General features: G+C 39.3%; 1 protein-coding gene across 7 annotated transcripts in view; it reads right to left on the reverse strand.

The window, feature by feature from the left end:
* Positions 1-16,433, reverse strand: part of anks1b (ankyrin repeat and sterile alpha motif domain containing 1B) — a 737,478-nt gene extending 721,045 nt beyond the window's left edge. For all 7 annotated transcript variants that reach the window (XR_007264449.1, XM_048610130.1, XM_048610129.1 and 4 more), the window contains exon 1: positions 16,057-16,433. Coding sequence is in view for 6 of the 7 variants with exons in the window: in XM_048610130.1 (XP_048466087.1) it covers positions 16,057-16,190 (134 nt within the window). In the remaining variant the exon portion in view is untranslated. The remainder of the gene's footprint in view (positions 1-16,056) is intronic.
* Between the last annotated feature and the right edge of the window lie 5,026 nt (positions 16,434-21,459).

The raw sequence follows: 21,459 nt of genomic DNA on the forward strand, positions 1-21,459 counted from the left end.
GCAATTTGTTTTTGTTTCCGATTTACAGCAGTCGCAGTTCTTTCAGTTTTGGTTAGAAATAAATATGTAGCAGTGTTTTGGAGGCTCTTGAGGCACGGTGAAACAGCATGCAGTGAAAGTGAATGATGTGATGAGACAATTGGGTTTTTCGCTTTCTTAAAATACTTAAGAATCTGCCCATAGCCCAAATCCACTTTTTCTAAGTACACAGCTACTCACTTAGGCATGTCAAGCAAGCAGCCTCTTTACATCTTCCGCTGGATTAATCATGCGTGCTGCATAATACAAAGTGAAAAATGTTCAATTTCCCATAGGTGAAGTAGCTCCATTAATTTCTTCTAACTCTTCCCGAATTGACTCATTTGCCTTTTTAAATTTTTTTTTGGGTTCTGTTCCTTACCAGTTACAGTCAAATAATCTTAAATTTAATTATAGGCTAATCATTACTCCATGAAATTTCAGTATGTTCCATTAATGCCCCTGAAAGAGAGTCAAACTGCACATACTTTAGAAGCGAGGTGACAAGACATTAATTTTTTTTCCCCTTTAATCGATGAGGTGTTCTTTTAAAAAAAAAAGTTTTTTTTGTCCCAGCTAATCTAGTAGGTGAAACACAGTGAGACAGTGTATGTTTTCACGACACACATCCTGGTACTAATTAAGGATTTGGCCATCCATATTACCAGCGCAACTTTTAGAGCACGACATCAGTTTTCTGCATAGTCATGGAGTCTCTAGAACAATGGGAATCATTGGCCTGGACTAGAGTCAAATTGCTTCTGAATCACAAACATTTTCTCTTTATGCAACCGGAAAGGAACATGTTGGTATCTCTCAGGATAGCAGTTCTTCAGGATCCTTAATCCTTGCAAACTAATATCTTTCTTGGTATCAGAAAGCCCTCTGGGCCACACCATGCAAAACTGCGCACATCAGGCCAGCGTTCCTAGATCTCTCAGCCCATGAACTTCTCAAGAATCTACGATGAGGCACAGCAGCCTTCCACTACTGTTGCTGCAATCTTTGTAACACCACCTTAAAGCACTAGAATGGTAAGACAGCAATCAGAACAGGCAAATGGTTTTCACAATAGAATGGTAATTACCATTAGACATTTATACAAACAATTAGAACTATAGTTCAGTTGTAAATCTGTGCAGAGTGTATTCCTGTAGCAGCTTCTGAACCTGCATAGCAAATATCATCAATGGTAGTCTTTAAGCTGGTGCATTTTGGAGGCAAGACTAGGATAGATATTGAAAATGATTAAACATAGGGGTACAAAGGATTGTTCAGCTTAGGTACGCCTCAAAACATTGCTGCCAACAATACCAGCTGTTGGAATCCATCCATTTTCTCATCCTCCGCAATCCTTATCGTTTAAGGTTCATGTATTGTCTCTGATGCAGTATTAAAGTTATACAAGTAACATTCATGCCACACAAATGCCAGACAATGCCTATCCACAACCAGAAAGAATTTAACTATTCATCCTTAACATATAACAGCATTATCGTTACTGAATCCTCTATCAATAACAGAGGGGTTATCATTGACTAAAAACAAAACTAGATCAGCCTGATAAATAAAATGTCTACAACAGCAGGCCACAAATTCCATAGCAAATGCTTCACCTCCTGACATCTCCTTTCCACCATCTACAAGGCACAAGTCAGGAATGTAGTGGAATACTCTCCACCTGTCTGATGCGTGCAGCTACTAACCACTCAAAAAGCTCAATATTATTCATGACAAAAGCAGTCCGCTTAATTAATGCGCCATCCGCAAACTTTAACTTTCACTCCCTTCACTATCAGCTGCGTGTACCATCTCCAAGGAGCACTGCAGCAAGCTTCCTGGAACAACACCTTCCGAATCCTCAACCTCTATCACCAGGAGAAGGGCAGCAGATGCATAATAGAGTCACCACCTGCAAATTCACTTGCAAGGCACTCACCATCCTGACCTGGAACCATACTGTAGTTACTTGATAACCACAATGTGGATGGCAGTGGTTCACAAAACTAGCTCACCACCATCTTCAAGGGCAATTCAGGTCGTGCAATAAATTTTGGCTTTTTCAGAAATGTTCACATCTCATGAATTTAAAAAAAAAACTTTCAAATCAGAAACTTTTCTGTAAGCTATTACAGGAAACCTGCACCAGCATGATTGTCTATGGAGAACTCCAAAGTTCCACTCAATGACAGCTCTATCCAAGGCATCTACTTATTTACAACACAGTTCAGTTGCCAGGAATGGATTGCTCACGCGTACAGGACACGCAGCCCTGGTCACCAAAGCATTCTACTCTCACCCGCTCTGCAGCATGATGGATTGGTACATTATACTCAATGGAGAGATATAGGAAAAGTAGATACAGACCCATTACCATCAGTCATGGACTATGTTCAATGCAGAGGTTAATCAGTTTCTAGATATGAAAGACATCATGAGCTAGTGTGGACAAATTATACTGAGGTGGAAGATCAGCCATGATAGAGTTGAATGGCTGCAGCTGGCGTGAGGGGCTAGGTACGCTCCTATTATCTACATTTCAACTGATCTGGGAAATTCCGTAATTCATAAAGGGTGGCAGAAACCAATTTCTTTACTTCCTGATGTACATTTAAAAAGGTAATGAACTTATTGTTATTGCGGACACTGCATCAGTTAACTGCTTAATGGACGCAGGAGCTGCAGGCTGACTGATGTTGCTGATTAGTGCGTTATAGCCTGGAAAGAACCCAAAGAAGAACAAAAGGGGTGCGGCAGGCACTGCTTTGTTAACTGTGGGAGTTGGTTGGAAAATGACAGACAGCTCAGACAACTTCTTTAAGCACACCAGCCTTGTGCCCTGCTCCTCAGAATTGCAGGTAATTTGCTGTGGGTTTGCAAAGCCTTCCAGGAGGGCAAGCACTCTGTCAACACATTGTTTCCACTTACACACCACATACCAGTAGGTGTGTTTGCTCTTTCCACAGTTATTGCACCTCTTTTCAAATAGAAAATTGCAAGACACAAGTACATTTTCAGAAGCTCTTCAGGAATTCTTAATGTTCCCATGTTTAAATGATGCAAATAGATCAAATGCACAACGTAATTGAAGAAGAATTTCTTCAAAATCTGGAATTTACTTGACAGTCACCAAGGATTCCTTTAAATCGTGCTGGAAAAGATAGTTCTCATCTCCTCACCTTGGGAACAACAATGAAAATACCAACTATAATTATCAAATTCTGTGCCCTTCAGAAAGTCTGGTTTTGGTTATTGTGAAAAGTGACACTGACTCCTTTAGAAGAGGGGCAAATAAACTGTGAAACTCTTGCTCCAGCATGAAAATCTGTAAAGCGATCTATTCTTCAAATGACTGCATTTCCATTAGAAATATAATGTGTTTGGACTGGACAGCATTTGAAAGGTTTTTGGTCAGCATTAGAATTCACTGCATATTTTCTTGCCCCAGACCACTGTAAAGTATTCAGTCATGTCACAACAGTATTGCCAAGCATGTAATACACTCAGCCACTGAATACCATGGTTTACCAGGATTCTAATTTCACAGCTCACAGATGAGTACTCCTCCCATACCATTTAGACCTACCTTACATACTGTCAGCATGGGAATTGTAATCTCATACCTGCTAAATCATGTCCAATGATGAAAACTGAGCCATTATCAAAGCCGATATGGAAATGCATTAGTTTGTGTGCCTGGATACCAAGTATTCCCCCCAAAACAATAGTTTTAGAAATTAAGCCAGTGAGGAGATTTGCATTCATTATTTTAAAAATCCACCTTTGTCTAACACAGTAAAATGCTGGCCAAGTAAATCTGAGGCTGATAATGAACAACTGTAATTTTTGATGGATGGAGTAATTGAATTCTCAGGGTTCAAATCCATTCATCGTAAAAAGGCAACGTATCACTCAAACATTTTAAATTTTTACATAGGAAGTGATAAAAGTGAGTTTCAATGTGCTGTTCCACTAAACATCGGTCTCATGCCGGTCAACTTAAAAACAGGAAACACAATTACTTTTGTTATCACAATGCAAAGAACCTTCTTTATAAATGATATTAAAAAGGATCATGTAGTTATATATCTATTACCTCCATGCACAGCCTGGCACAAAATTCCATTTCTATTAAATACAAGTTTTACATTAAATATTACATTTACAAAACCAGCTCAGTAGGGGCAGGGATGAAAATACTGTAGACCGTGACTTTTTAAACAGAATGTTATCCTGTCCTTTCACATTTGGTACTAATGTACCTCTTGTATTTTACTTGATTTAGTTTCGGATTTTCAACTTTTGCTTTATTTTTAAATGCAGTGATATTTTTAAATCAACATAGCACTTCAAAGCAAAAACTACTTGCACTAGTTCCAAGATAACAAAGTGTAGGGCTGGATGAACACAGCAGGCCAAGCAGCATCAGAAGAACAGGAAGGCTGACGTTTCGAGCCTAGACCCTTCTTCAGAATTCCTTCCTGCCTCTCTGATGCTGCTTGACCTGCTGTGTTCATCCAGCTCTATACCTTGTTATTTCAGATTCTCCAGCATCTGCAGTTCCTACTATCTCTGCACTAGTTCCAACAGTGGATAAACTGATTTTGCAAGTCGGTTAAGCTGCAATAGAATCCAGAATTCACAAAAATGAATACTTTTCACTTCTTGAAAATATACTCAATATTCTATAGCAGAGGTCCATCTGATACTACACAGAGAGAAGTGAAAGATTGTAGCCATAAGGTTCTGTTACCTATGATAGTTAGAGATGGTTCACGTATGCATTTTGGAAATGCATAGAAATTAGGATTTGGAGCAAAATAAGTATAAAACAGTGAATTACTAATTCTCAATGACCTATACAATATTTTCTTGAACAAAACACCTCAAATATGCCAATCGTCCCAAAATATCCAAAAGATATCTTTCTACGGGGCTCAGTAATGTTGACCATATAACTGCTTCTTTCATCAAAATTTTCAAGTCTGGTTGAGTGATGTAACAGTCACTAGCAAATCCCAGGCTCTTTTCCAGGTTGCTCAATAAGCAGACAGGAGGTGTCCATTGAAATTAGAGCAGAGAAACTCCTCAGTCAGCCCCTGCAGCCAGTATCAGTGCCTACTTTTCACATGAATGAATAGTCCTATTTGAGATTCCCCATCTTGTTCCCAAAAGCCATCATCCACCCATCCATCCGAACTAATCCAGAAGATTCATAGTTCCTGCTATAATGAATAGGGAGTTAATTTCAAAAGCTTAGAACTCTTTCTGTACAAAGAAGTTTCTATTGCCATCTGTTCTAAATCGCCTGCGTTAAGTCATGTAACTGTGACGCTTCAGCAACTGGAGACAATCTGCTTCCATCTATTGTGTTATATCTGCACATAATTTTAAACATTATCATATCATCCCGTAACCTATTTTGAAACAAATACGCTCAATTAAATCTTTATTTATATTTCTTCCTCTTAAAAAAAAAGCACCCTGCATGTTGATACATTTTCAACAGCATGTAATGCAATGCTCTGCAATTGAGGTCTTCACATTTAATATTACGTCCTAATTTTTAAATTCCATACTTACGTGGAGATCATGCATCTAAACAAGCCCATAAAAATGCTGTTGCAATTTGACATTATTGCTCATACTGAACAAAACATACATCATTGTCACCAGCACAGATATCACTTCAGACCATTTCGGAAAACAGGAACAAACGGCTCAGACCCCCAAATTCTTACTACATCAGTAAAGCAATGTCCTACATCTTACGTTTCAAAGGCCAGACATGTGAGAGCACCTCTAAAAGTAATTAAAAGTAAAAAGCACATTTAAAGATACATGCATTTTAAAAAGTACAATGTGGATTAGAAAAGTCATAAAACTTCAAAAATGTTTAAATCATCCACCACCACATTTTCAGTATGAGGATAACATTATTAACCACCAGATCATCAATCCAACCTGCTACAAGAAGCCTGTTCACAGCTGATTAAACAGCTTATGCAGTGACCACTGTGAGACCAGTCTTTGCTTATTTGATCTATTCAATTCAACTAAATGACACTGTCTCATCAAATCTGTCTCAGGAAAACCAAACCTGAAAAGCAAACACCAATAATGGCATCTCCAAAACACATTTTGTCCCAGATTTAATTATCAATTCTTACATTAAAAAAAAAACTTATTTTACGTTAAGCATATGACCTCCCTTTTAAATTATCCAACAAAAGGAAAAGACGTGCAATTAAATTGTCATCTACATTTGGTGCATTTAACTTTTTTAGGTTTGGAGGGCCTTACATGTACTGTAACCCTCTCATCCACTGGGCCACTCTTAACTCAAAACAATTAATATCCAGGTGAAATTTGAGGAGGACCAATTTTAATGCAGTACATTGAATACAGTGACTTAAATAAAATTTTTACTTCAGGGATAGTTAGATCTGCCTCACTTTCCTTATCCTCATTTTATTAAGACCAAATTTATCATAGCATTAATTAATCCACAGTGAACATTTGAGGATAGCCTCATTGGTTAGTATCAAGGAACATTAGATTAGAATACTGAAGAGAGTTTGGTACGGAGAATATCTTTGCAAAATGAATGTGGAAAGCAAAATAATTGTTCACTGATCAATTTGAACATGAACAGTATAGTGATAACGTTATTACACGTTCTGTTTGTACATTTAATTTACAGCAGGGAATCACCAAGAGTGAAGTCAGAGAGCTTGAGCCAAGGCTTTAGGAAAAAAAAAGCACTGAACATTTTTAATAATGAGCTTTGGAGCAGCCAACTGTAAGACTGGGACTTCATTAGAGACTGAGCTCACTCACGTGTTGAGATTTGTTCAGATTGTGCATGTATCACAGGGGGAGTCTGGATGCTTGACCTCTCACACAAGTACTACGCTTTTCACCTTTTTTTTGTAAGGGATTACACAATATACACATTAATTTGGCTATTAGATTAACTTTATTTTATGTATTTATATGGTGATGGTTTCAGAGGCCAGAACGTCAGATAAAAAAAGTTCTCTCAGTCACCAACAAAATGAAAAGATAAGTTGATATTTTACATTCAGTACCTTCACAACTTCTGTCACATCTGGATTTATTTTTAAGTTCAAGTACCATTATTGACCTTGCATTCCTCTCTCAACTGCCTGTCCCCCTCCATGGTCCATGCCACCAGTGGTGCTTTCAGTGAATTTACATTTCAGATTTTTACTTCAACTCTCACCTAGTCAGTCATTTCCTTTCAAAGAGTATAACTCCATTACTTACTCCATGTCAACTTACTGCTGTGTCACCACTGATGGAAGGGCATCATCATGGGCTAGCAACCTTCATTATAAAAATGTATTCAGGAATTTACAACAACAAGACTGAACACAACTAGAAGTAATGCTCTGTGGACAGGAAGTGCACGCAGACAAAAAGGCCTGGAATCTCCTGCAGTGGCATAACCTGAAAGTTGGGGCCGATGGGGCAGATTATGCCACACTCATTGTGCCAATGTCATGACATGCCCAAATTTTTTAAACATCTCATCAGGATATGGTCAAAGGTAAGAATGGGTAAAAATCAACATAAAAAACTTTTGCCCAAAGAAAACACCAATACGGGCCATTTCAATTCAGCATAAAGAGTTCACTGCTCATGACACACTGCCCTTCACCGTGGAAAGGGCATGTGAAGATTGAGTTATTGATTCATCCTGAAACCAGATGGTGAAGTAGGAAACAAGATGCCAATGTTTTACTTGATGCTAGATTTATTACTGGCTGCAACATTAAAAATGTCTGGCTCCCTCCCCAACCAACCCATAGCCATGACCCTTATCTGTCCTCATTATAGTTAATCAATGCCATCTACTTGTATATTTTTAATGTTAATAATACAATTAACATAATACACAAACAATATTTCAAAACAATTCAGAGAAAAAAAAATCCATATTCCACGAACCACATCATAATAATATTTGGCCTCTTCTAGAACATCAAATAACCTCTGTGCATGCATTTCCTTTGGCAAAACAATTGCACAACCGAAGATTTGCAGCAATCCATTTGAACTTGGAACTTTCTGATTTCCAGCATCTGTTTTACACTGGCAGGGTCAATCCTTAACCTCTTTGCAGTCACTTTTTTTTTCTGTCAAATATTCATTATCCCACAGGAAAGAAATTTCTTTATAAGATTCAACGAGCAACGTGTTCTCAGATTTCCCATTGCGTAGAATTTGCTCCAAAATATTTTGCAACTAAAATTTCATATCCTGTTGCTTTTACAAAAACTTGCATTTCCACAACCAAAATCCTTTTAAACCACTTTTTGTTATCAAGCTTCCCAAGACAAGAGACAACATTTTTCATTTTTACTCACTGAGAATTTTATAAACCAGCTCTACCGAAGCGCCCAGCCCCCATCCAGAAGATGGTTAGGAGTAACATCACTAAAGACAATACTAATTTCACATCCACCAGGACCTGCAAGGGTGGAAATTTCAGAGTGTATTTCATCCCATTTAAATGTTTTATTTGTCCTTAAAAAATTATCTTCAGTTGGAGTATTTCATTCTAAACTTAGCATCTCAACTTGTCTGAGTGATAGCTAATTCAACTGTTCCATCATGATTCTTAACTTTTCCAATTTCTTCTTTCGACGTAACATCATCTTTATGATGTCCTAGCATGATTTACCTGGATACAAGTTACACTTCGAAAAGACTGTTGATTCAAGGTTACTCCAGATCTATTCTGTTTATTGTCTGCTCATCTTTTCCAAAGCCTCCTGAGGTCTGACTTCCAATCCTAAATTCCCGTTTAATTCTACTTAAAACAAATTGTTCAAATTCCATAAGACATCCCATTAGAACACAACTGACACCCACTATAAAGATGGCTGGGAGTTTTGCTTTGTGGTACCAGTCGATCATTGCTGGACTTGCTTTTTTCAGTTGAGTACAGCCTATTTTCGGCGAAGCAGATAACTGATGCATGCCATCCCCTTGACACATTAACCCACAAACACATTTCTTTAAACAAAAATCCAGGCAAAGTTGTGCAAGTTAAACCTTTAGACATCTGGTTCAAAATAATGCCTCTTTCTGAGATTCTAATGCCAATTAAGGCCAGAAGATGCAAAAATTTTAACACAATCCATCAATTTTAATGTAAGCACTGAACAAGGAATTTCCAAACTAACTTCTGAAATCCTTTCTGTAATCTATTAAAGCCTACATTTTCCTCCATGGAATAACCATGTCTTTCAAAAACTTTCACAGGCATTTAATGAATACACCATATTTAATGAATACACCATATTTAATATGGCAAATAACCGGCAATCATTATTAATGGTGCATTCTCCATGGAAAGTCGAATACCAAATAGAGAACACTTGCCAACTTTTGTTTTTAAAATGGAATGTGGGCATCACAGTTTGGACCAGCATTTAATGCCCATTCTTTGTAGCCCTTCATAAAGTGGTGAGCTGTCTTCTTCAAACACTGCAGTTCATCTGGGGTAGGTAGATCCACAATACTGTTATCTAGAACGTTTTCCCGTTGTGATAAATGGTCGTTGACCTTAACCATTGCTCTCTCTTTACATTGACACCCTATGACCTGCTGAGTGATTCTGACATTCTGTTTATACTTTGTTTTTGGCACCCAAATTGTTTTGTCTTTCAAATCATTTATTCTCTCTTCCGTTAAAATTAAAGTTCCAAATCGCTCAACCATTATTCATGCACATTAGGTGCAACACATTTAAGATTGTGCAAATCGAGGAAGCATTTCAATTTTTAATGTTACTTGCTCAAATGCATTCAACAAAGAGGTACAGTGCAAGTCTTGTAGGGTATTTCAGAAGTCCCAATAACGTGCCGGAAAAATAACTATTTCCTGCTGTGCATGAAATTTCATGACTATAATCTAAAGAAAGCCCCTGAGCAAACACAATTATAGAAAATTTCATGTAAAAGCTCATATATAACAGCAATGCTTCATTCATCTTTCAATCTCTCTGCCAAGTCATAAAGGACCAGGCAAATTTAGATTCATTGCACTTGCATCTGTAACTCGCACTTTAAGTTCCACAATATTTTTAGGTTGCCTATGTATTTTATTCCCACATTCCCAATGTATTTCTGGGCACAGTTATACAGGAAATTCCATTCCAAAGCTTTTACTATATCATGGATACCAAATCATAATGCATCCAAGTGTAGACTGTTTGTCACAGTGGGGTTATAATCAACAAACTGAGACAAGGAATACATTAGGGAGCATGTTCCAGCAGTGAATTTTACATGAAGGACCATAATCTAAAAAAACACCTACCTCACTTGACTTATTAAACTTAAGGACACAAAGCCCATTGTGGCTCAGTTTTTATCCTTAATATTGCTATTAAATTTCAAACTGTACTAAATAGCAATATTTTGCTTTATACCTTTGAGGTATAAAAAGGTAATATTTTGAAAAGAAATATCATTTTTGCTAAGACCTCCTGAGAGTCTACTCAGTGTCTCCTTACTCAGAAAGTTACATAGTAGTCTCACCTGAGTTTTTTGTAAGGATCAAGGCATAATGGGCTGAAATTTACAATCCTTAGGTATGGTTTGGCAGACTGCGGGGTACAAGGACACAAGGCCATTCCCAGTACCTACCAACCCACTGTTGCAGCCAGTTTACCACAAATGGGGAAGTAGTGAGAGGATTGTTCACCCATGGGCCAATTCATGGCCAAGCATCTTCAGCATCCTCCTCCTCCTCCTCATTTGCTGAAATGTTATCCGTGACAATGGGAAGATAGCTCCAAGTATCCAGTCCACCCGATAGAATGTGGCTAGGTGGTGGCTGCCACATTCACGAGTCTTCTGTGACAATATCGCTTCCTCCAAACTATGCCGAACCCCCAAACTCAGCACTTTCTCTGCACTCCCCTACCATGTTTGCCACAACACGTTCCCCACACACGTACCAAACTTCCTTGCCAGGGCCTGTCAGCCTGGCCCCAAAGAGGCCCTGAACTTGCCTTGAAGTCCAGTTTGATTGCAGCTTGGTTCTTTTGGGAACTTGCTGCAGTCCCAACTATGGGCTCCACTCCCAGAGGCGCTATCGCAACCAGGCAGCTGCCAGCTATTTGATCAGCCAGCAGCTTTCTGACATGGGACCTCCTTGCCAAGCGGGTACAAGTCTTCCCTCAAGCTAATTAACAATCTTTTGGACATCAAGGAATTAGGATTTGCAGGAGAACTGGGCTTAGAACCTGCCTTTACCATGTCAAACATTGTTGCTCAGCTCAGCGCTGGATGGTGTATTCATTTAATTCGGATATCTTTTTTAAACAGTAAAGTAATATGTGAGTAGATTGTTAGATCATTTCAGAGGGAAAATAAAAGTCAAATACATTACAGTTCTGAGCCTAGACATGCATGCTGGAGAGGTAGGTAGGGACACTAGAGAGAAGTTCATTAACAGGTTGGGTACCAATGTCAGAGATAGTAAGAACTGCAGATGCTGGAGAATCTGAGATAACAAGGTGTAGAGCTGGATGAACGCAGCAGGCCAAGCAGCATCAGAGGAGCAGGAAGGCTGATGTTTCAAGCCTAGACCCTTCTGAAGAATGATCTAGGCCCGAAACGTCAGCCTTCCTGCTCCTTTGATGCTGCTTGGCCTGCTGGGTACCAATGTCAACAGCTTCATGGACACCTTTACTGATATTCGCCCTTTAATTAGCAAAGGTGTTATCAAAAAACAGAATTCAAATTCCCAACCTCCATAATAGATTTGAACTCATCTCCATATTATTATTCCAGCCTCTGAATTACTAATTTAGCATCATAATGACTGCTTTATTGCATCCATCAGGCTCAACAACTGAGTATATTGAAGTCAGAGATCAATAGACTGTTAGATATTAAAAGATATCAAGGGATATAGGATTGAGAGAAAAATGACGCTGAGGTAGAAGATCAGCTATGATTGAACTGAATGGCAGTTCTGGCTCAATAGGTTGAATGGCCTGCTCCTGCTCCAATTTCCTACACTCCTATTCCATACCAAAATATCTTCTATCTTTATTTAGGCTTAAACAGTACAAAATATTGTTGTTTTTCATTTTCCCAAACCTTAAAGTGATTATGTGGGATCTGGGTAAATGAAAATTAACAGTCAAATTATAAATGTACACCAAGTGTGTCAAATTTCAGTGTTTACAATCTGAGCAGATTAGTATGGTGCAGATTTTTAAGAAAAACATACAAAATTATCTCCATTGTATTTGCAGAAAATTAAATATTTGTGTTGAAATAAAACTGAGCATTGTTACCTCAGTGTGTGATTGTGCTTAATTGGTTTCATACTGCAAATTTTAAAATCAGATTAGGTGTACCTATCCTAAGGACAGATTTAGAACAAAATAAGGTTTTAAGCCTCCAACAACACATCTGCCACAGACACTGGAATATTTTCTGAGATAATACTTGTTCAGGTTGAAAGGAGGAGATTTCTATTAGGAATCCCCGCCTTCTGCTGATCCAATTAAAACAGCAGGCTTGGTAAAGGCAAGAAATTTTATTCGGAAGGGGTCAGAAGGTTGGGGTAAATGGTGGTGCTCATCATGTTGATGGATGTCAGCAATGGAAGATAACATGTTTTTCTACATTTTTTTTCACTATCTGCATTGAGCACTCAGATGAAGCAATCTGACAAAAATCTCCCAAGCATTTTCCCAAACTTCAAAGTAAAGCATTGCTCCTATTGCACCAATATGTTCACTGCCTCCCCACCCTGTACTAGTCAAGATGTTACTTATATAAAACATTTATAACTGTCATAAATATCTACAGTTACAAAGATAAATTGGACGACAGATGCTGACAATTCAAATACAAATTTAGATCAGTTAGTACATAACCCTCACACTAGCACCTATCAAAATTGTAGGTTAAAGTTCCTCTTTGAGCTGATATTTCAGTGCAGTACTGAGGAAATGATGTACTGTCGGAAATGTTACATTTTGGTTAAAAAGTCTAAGCCTGAAATATCAAAAAGCATTTTTTGCATAGCCAGTAGGTCCTTCCATTGTCCTAACCAGCATTCTGTCTTCAGCCATGTGACCAGGACTGAAGAAAATAACCAATTATTGATATAATTTACTCTTCACAGGATTTCAGCAAACACCGTTGGCTGAAAAAACATTTCCAACACAAAACAATCATATATTGTTTGTGAAACACTACATACTATAACTGGTTGCTATAAAAATGCAATTCCTCTCAGTGTATAGTAAAGTACATTGGTACTATTTGTTACTTACTGGCTGGCAGTGATGCACAGGTTTAGGAAGCTGCTTTGTCAGATCAAAACTTACTTCAAATCTTTTTTCCATTTGAATCATGATAAATCATGATGATTTCACCACTTTCATTTATTGTGGGTCCTCCATTGTTTTCTCTGCTTTCTATTTTGAATCACCTTCAATATCCATGATTCCTAATATTGGTGCACTCTGAACAAAGTAACATTCGACTTGCAAATCTTCAAAATTGCTTCCAATCTTTTAAATGAAATTAAAATCCAAAACTTGACTCTTATTTCCCTCAACTGTTGGCATTTCTTTTGCTCAATTGCCTCTATGTCAAGTGGATCTCCTATATCATCTTCACCACAAGCAATGCCTCCATACCAGCTATAGTGTCTCAGCTGCACACCAAGTCCAACTCTGTCCAAGACTTGAATACTGTCCACATTTCTAACACTTCTAGAAGCGATGCAATAAAAGCTGGTCATCCAAGAGGCAGACAGACTGAGTAACCTGCTTATTTATTAATTCTTCTATGTTCAGATGCCTGAAACTTCCTTATTGTTCAAAGCAAGCTAGAAGGCTATCCTTCTATATTTCATGTTATCCACTGAGTTAATATTGAATCACTTCTCTATTTCCCAGGTTCTCAATGCTGATGACTAGGTGGTGCTGGTTTTAAAACTACAGCATCGTTCTGGGTCTAGATGTTTGCTGTGAAATTCTTGAGCATTTTTCATCATATCATCAGGATGGTCCTGGACAAAGTTACTGACCTAGTACTACTTCTGGATAAATATTATCCTCCACATAATCACTGAAAGACAAACCATAATAATGCACATGATGATTTAACTTCCTGTGTAATTAACACAGTCACTTAAAAGTTATAGATTACCAACAATGTATTTGTACTTCAAACCTCCTTGTAAGTGTATGTATCCTATCCAGAATGATTAAGTAAGTCAATAATGGAATTCTTCTTTCCTTTCAGAAGCACTAAATATTGAAATATGTCAACCTTTACATTTAAATGCCTGCACTGACAGTTACTCCCCAGTTCCAGGAATACTACTTGGCTCACAACCATGTAAATTCATAAATAGACATTTGAAATCATAGGCCAGTTTATTTATATCAGACGCACACAGAATTTCAGAAACAATATTTGTTTATAGCACAGTTTTAAATACCATTAGTTTCTCCCAGCTTACAGAGGCTCAACAGCTATCCATCAAAATGAATGTCACTCAGCAGTAGCCAGGTGTGTCGGAAATGACCCTCATTGCCGTGGGATGATGGAGCCTGTTATACGGCTTTGGTTCATCTGTAAACTACCAGCGTCCCAGACAATTGAGCTATTCCAGCTATTCCAAACATCCAGCAGCACTGTCGCTGAACCAACGCCATGTTATGCACATAAGAGGACTTTCTCTTGTAAAGAAAGGGATCTGTCCCGTTGGTCGTTTTTGAAACGTCGTTTCTTGGTTTAAAAAGTCAGTGAGTCATATAGTGTTGTTCCAACAAAACCCACAGACGTCCAGCAAGTTAAACTTTAGGTGCAGCACCCGGTTCCTGTTAATGTGGTTTCGTCGCCCTCTTGGTCAATCGAGAGCCATTCACCACATTAATAGGGAACGAGGATGTTGGAGAACTGAGATTCCGAACAAACAGCGAGTACGGCTTTCCAATGGACCCACACAGGCGACAGGCAGCTCCGAATGACAAAGCTCCGAACTGGTTACAATGTGTCCCATCCCTCTCATTGTCCAACAGATGAAATACAAGCCGCCGCCGCCAGGAGGAATTCCCTCCCTGTGCATCTGGCTTTGTCCTGTTCCCTCCCATCCCAAACACAAAGTCGCCTTTCAAGACCAAGATAGAAGCTCCGCTCTAAGCCCATTGCAATACTAGAAGTGAATGTGAACACAAACCTCTGATCCTTCACGTTATTCGTTTATGAAAAAGAAACGTTTCATTTTCCAGTTATGTTTTGAGTGTGTAACCGCAAACCTCTATCCTCCTGGAGCTTGCATTTTTTACCACGATGGTCCTACTCCATATCCTGGTCCTAGTGCCCATCATCGCCACCCCCGACCTTACTATTTGAGATTCCTGCCCCCTGTTTACCTTTCGGTGGTCTAATGTCACAGCAATATACAGTCCAGGGACAACAAGCGTCCGAACATTTTGGGGGGGGGGGGAATCTCATGGAACTCTATAGTTTCGAAGTGATAAATATCGTGACAACATAAACTCAGAGCACAGATTCTCCAACTTTTTGTGTTTTGGCTGGTTTACATTTCGACACGTTAACATTTCATCACCTTAGCACCTGTACCAACACTAACCCTGCTGTAAACATGACCATCTCGGAGCTACACTCACGTCAAAAGTACAAAGCTGACTGGAGATTTCTTTCAGCAGGATTTCTTTCATTGGGGATATAAAGGTATTAACTGGCTTGCATACAATCGATAATAATTAAGCAATAGAACAAAACAAGGCATTTCACATTTTAAAAGCTGACTTAACGCTGTACAGTGTTCCAAAACAGAATGAACCTGGATATAAAATGAAAGGGTCACATCACCTCTCACAGTTCTGAAGTCTGGGTGAAGTGTTTGTATCCGTTCTGGTTACTAGCCCAACCTGTAATGAAATACACACTCTCGCACGGGTCTGAAGAAAACAGGCTGGAGATCTCTCTAACTCACCTCAGCAGGCTGGACAGTGGGATGGAGCTCGATCCACTTCCTAATAATCCTTTTTTGCCACTTAGCAATTTTTCCACCACCGCTACATTCCCAATCCGAGCTGCGTCCAGAAGTTCCTGCTCTTTCCCCATCATACAACAAGAAAGGAAGGTGGGAGGGGTGAGAGGATTAAATAGCACAAATTCCAGTCAGCAACGCGTGTTCAGCGGCGTCAAGAGCCGAGCATCATCTCCGGAGAGCGCCGCTCAGTAAAATATATACAGGCTGCACTCCAAAGCGGCGAGGGGGGAGGGCTAGCCTGGCATACGGAGGGTAAGAGGGGACCCGGCTCTGGCTGTGTGAGCCGGATCCTCCCGCTCTCCCCCTCTAGCTCCAGCGAACACACACACACACAGAAAGAGGGAGGGAGGGATGAAGGGGGGGAACCAGAGGCAGCCGAGAGAGAGAGAGAGCAGTCCCGCCCCCTCCTCACACAGAGCCAGGCCCGCCGGCCTGTCAATCAGAACAGGGCGTGAACTGCGGTTTCCCCAACCCCGAGCCTCAGGCAGCAGCGGCAGCACTGAGTGACAAGTGAGCAACGTCTGGGACCCTCTCATCACTCACCCCACCCCCCTCCCAAAGGCGAAGTTGTGTGGCTCCGTTGGCTAATGGTGTCGTGCAGGTAATGTGTAGTAGTGTTTTGTCTCACATTACCGTGGAAGTGAACTACCAACCGCGCTCTTTAAGTCAAAGATTTTCTACGAGCGATTTAAAAACCATTACACGGCAGAAGTTGGGTCAGTTGTATGTTTTTTTTATTAAGGTGTGTTCTTTCAGTGAATCCCCTAAAGGGAGAAGGGCGGGACAGGCACAGTAAGACATCAATCATTGAACCACGTCCCTGTGGGGTGTTCTGTGAGCCCAGCTCAATCGGGGCTTATTTTTATTTTCCATAAATGGCCAATCCTACACTACACTGTCCCTACACCATCTTCTGTGCTTCTACCTGTCCATTAGTTTGAAAAATGGAATTCACCTGATTCTTCATCTGCACGCAGTTTGATGGCTTCAACTTATTCTTTGCTCTTTGAAGCGAACACTGGGCATTTTATCACATTGTGTCTTTGCGACTAGGTGATATTTGTATAATTTATTGTAGGTGTTTTATAGCAATTTCTGGATGGGTTCTCTATCGATATATTTCTGCCCATAGGGATTTTTTTGCTTTACAATCTGTTTCTGTTTTTGTCTTATACTTTAGATTTCAACACAATTGAAAGCATTCACAAGTACTAACGTGTAAATGATTAATATTTCTAAAGTTAACAACATCTCTCTAATTGTCAACTTGGCTGCGTTTCGAAATCAGCTATATTTATTGATTGACATCTTCAAACCCAATCAGATCAGTTGAAGAGCTGCGCTCAACACTAATGCAGCCAATCAGATCAGTGGATTACCCCCTTTTAAAAAAGTGGACATGCTGTGGATTTGATTAAACGTTCCTGTTGTGTTATGCTCGCTCACACTCAGTGCCTGCGATAAGTATCGATTTCATCATGTTAAAAACAGAAAAAATACTGGAAATGCATCGCAGTTATATCAGCATATAAAAGGAAACCGTTCAGAATATTGTGATTTTTCATGTAGATCTCATTTCTAATGGTTTGTTTCAGTGATGTCAGCTCACACCCGAATCTCAAAGCTACAGAGAGTTTCTTTCACCAATACGCCCCTCCATCTGGAAAACTCTTCCCACCTGTCACTCGAGTAAAGAGCAAAGTTCTTCAGGATGCTAGGAGCTAACAGAATGCTGGAGAAACTCGGCAGATCTGTATCTCTGACTCCAGCATCTGCTGTTCTTGCTATATCTGAAGGAGAGATGGCATGTCGAGTCTGATGCTGAGTTTCTCCAGCATTGTGTGTGTTTGTCCCACCTGATGCTGCCTTCCCACAGCGCAGAAAGGAGCTACAGACATGGGAGCTCGATTTGTGCTGCAGTTGCAGAAAATACTGTCAAGTGTGTATGGGAAAACAGGTGTAAAAGTCGCTTCATTTTAAATTTACGTTACATGTAATGCTTTCAAGAGTGACTATAATGGGGTACATTGTACTGGAAAATGCAGCCAAGTATCTAAGGCCATTCTATTCTTGCTGAGAAGTATGTTACCAAAATCCACTAGAAAAATGTCAGTGCTTTTGGTGTGCCCATCTTATGCAGTAATTTCTAAGGTGGAGTGGATTATGCTTTCTACACTTTAACATTTGCCACCTAGAAAGGAGGGAGTGAGAACAATGGCTGATGCTGCAGGTTACATTAAATGTCCCATTTCAGACCAACCCTCATTATCTGAACAGTCTTAAATGCAAAGCTGTCAGCTTTGTTGATTTTAAAGGAACTTATTGCTAGATTTCAAGATATTTTTGATCAGCCTGTTCAGTCATATTAGTGCATACCTCTGGAGCAGATGGGACTTGAACATAGGCCTCCTGGCTCAGAGATAGAGACACCACTGCTGTACCATAAAGGGCTTATTGTAGATTTTTGTTATTTTTAGCCAAACTGTTTGGACATGCTGTGACACACCTCTGGGACAAGGTGGGACTTGAACCCAGGCCTTCTAGCTCAGAGGCAGAGACACTACCACTGCACTACAAAAGCCGTCTGTTAGGTTTCTATATTTTCCTAATCAGCCTGTTTAGAGTGTTATTACACACCTGCAGAGCAAGTGGGACTTGAACCTGGGTCTCTCAGCTCAGGGGTGGTGACACTACGACTGTGGGGTAACAGTCCTACCCCACTAGATTTCTAAGTCTGAGATTGTAAGCAATTTCATCTGAGGCATACTTTAGCTCTTAACTGATTATAAAGGGTGTAAGGGCACACCAGAGCTATTCATCTCCATCTCATCATCTCCCGATCATTACTGAAATTGGAAGCTAATCACATGGAAAATTACAAGTCCAACCCTCTGCACTGATATTCCAAGTACTCGAGTGCTGCAGCGCTCCATCATCTCTGCATGGGGCTTCGGATTTGTTTCAATACAGAGAAACAAAGGTTTGACTGCAAAGTAAACTTTATAAACTCTTGAATAGTTCTGGATCAACGTTAGTATATTTATTCCATTTAAGCAAACACAAACTTTTTGTTTCAGACAAATACTTTCATAATTGATGTTATTGAAGTTTTCACTGTAACTTTGAGTAATGGAAACAGTGACAACCTTGGCTTTGTGCCCTCCCTGATTGGAAGGGAGAACACAATGCCAGTCAAAGTAAATGGAATTATTTGTAATGGGTATGGCCTTTGATCAATGTCAGGAATAAAACCTGTGCATTTTACAACACAAGTGTTTGCAACCAGCTTCATGCATTGCCTAAAGCTAAACACTAACAATGAGCTGTCTTATAGTTGTTTAAGCAGAAGTAGGCCATTCAGCCCATTGAGTCTGCTCTGCTGTTCATTAAAATCATGTCTGATCTGATATGCCTCAACTCCACTTTCCTGCCTTATCCCCATATCTCTTGATTCCCTTACTGATTAAAAAATCTGTCTATCTCAGCCTTGAATATACTTAATGACCCAGCCCCAACAGCCCTCTGTGGTAAAGAATTCTACAGATTCACACAGAAGATATTCATCATCATCTCTTAAATGTGCAACCCCTTCATCTGAAGTTCTGCCTTCTAGTCCTAGATTCTCCCACAAGGGGAAACAGCCTTTCTTCATCTACCCTGTCACATCCTCTAAGAACCTTGCATGTTTCAATAAGGTCATCTCTGATTCTTCTATATTCCAACAAGTATAGGTTCAATCTGCTCAGCCTTTCTTCATAAAACAGTCTGTCCATACCTGGTATGATCTGGTGGATAAGCAGTGACAGTCCACATTCTGCAGCAGGATAATTTTTACATTAGCGTGGTATATTTCATAACTGATTTGGAAAACCTATTACATCGTATTTATGGAAAGAAAATCACACAAAGGCAGTAAAATAAACAGCACTGCATTCACTCAAGGAGTGCAATTCTGTTCACAAGTGTAGGAAGCTGAAGAAAGAAATTTTGTAAAGCTTAGTAAAATGACAGAAGACCACCAGCTTCCATAATAGGTAGGTTTTATGTAAGGGATATGGTTAATATGTAATAAGATATGAATCTGAACGAGAATAATGATTAATAGAAGAGTACAATAATTGCAGAAATGCTTTTCTGAAGGAAACGGGGACAGTTAATCACAAAGAAATTTTGGAAATTGCAAACTAAGTGGCATGATGCTATTGCAAGTCACCAGGGTCCTGTGGGCAGGAATACTGACAGTTACAAAGTCATTAATAGAGAAAACACATTAGTTTGTTGCGCAGTGTGAGACAGCACCATCTGCCAGCACTAACCTGTTCAAAGCAAAAGAAAATCAATTTCTTTTTGTTATTTCCTCATTTTTAAGCCATTGAGAGAGTAGGTTCACCACCCACTTCCAACTTCCTGCCAATCCCGCTATAGTGAGATGGGGGGGCATCTGCCCATCATTTACCTTTCACTTCTCCTCTCTGTCTCTCTGATGCTGTTCCCTTGGCACTAACTTCTGAAGGAACAGATACAATTTGATTTTTGATGAGACACTAGAAAACATGAGATCTCAGTGCCCCCGATTAAATGCTGAAACTGTTCTGGATTTTTATGATTAATTTCCTCGCTGCACAATGTGTAAACCTTCTCTAATTATCAGCTGACCACCATGCTCCGGCCATTCTCAGTCATGAAAAGTTCACGTAATTGTTCATTTATAACTTCGATATATATTATCCTGATTAAATGTTCGTAAGAAGTACGAGTTGCAAATGACAGCTCCAGCAGTGGTAAAGTGCTAAACTGAAGATAATAGCTTGATTTTAGTTAACTCACATTTTACGCAAGACTGGGAGTCATGTTTCTTCATGATGATGAACAAATGAATAAGCTTTCATTCCCGATAATGTTGTTGTTGTCTGGATGCAGAGGGACACGTGGCAGCACTGCAGATTGCTGAGCTTCGTAATTTCCAGTCTTGCTTGGCTCCAGTTTATTTTAAATAGATAGGAATCACTGTTTTTTGTTTCTGAAAAGAACGCTAATATTTTATGGGCCTGAACTTCATTAAACATATTTCAAGTTTTCACAGATTTATTGTGTACTTCATAATAGTTGCATTCATAACATTATTTTGATTAATTTTTAATCACAAGTAGATGAAGCAGTTTGGGTTGCTTTATATCTTAAAGATAATATATAATTGCACATTGTTTTTGAATAATAAAATAGACAAGGCTTTGATCAATACCAAAGATAGAAAAATTGAAACCGACTTTATTCATTGCTATAATTTAGTAATTGATCATTGAAGTTAGCACACACAGATTTTTTAAAAATTCAAAAATTAAA

This window comes from Rhincodon typus, chromosome 22, assembly GCF_021869965.1.
Source record: "Rhincodon typus isolate 14 chromosome 22, sRhiTyp1.1, whole genome shotgun sequence".
NCBI classification, from domain to species: domain Eukaryota; kingdom Metazoa; phylum Chordata; class Chondrichthyes; order Orectolobiformes; family Rhincodontidae; genus Rhincodon; species Rhincodon typus.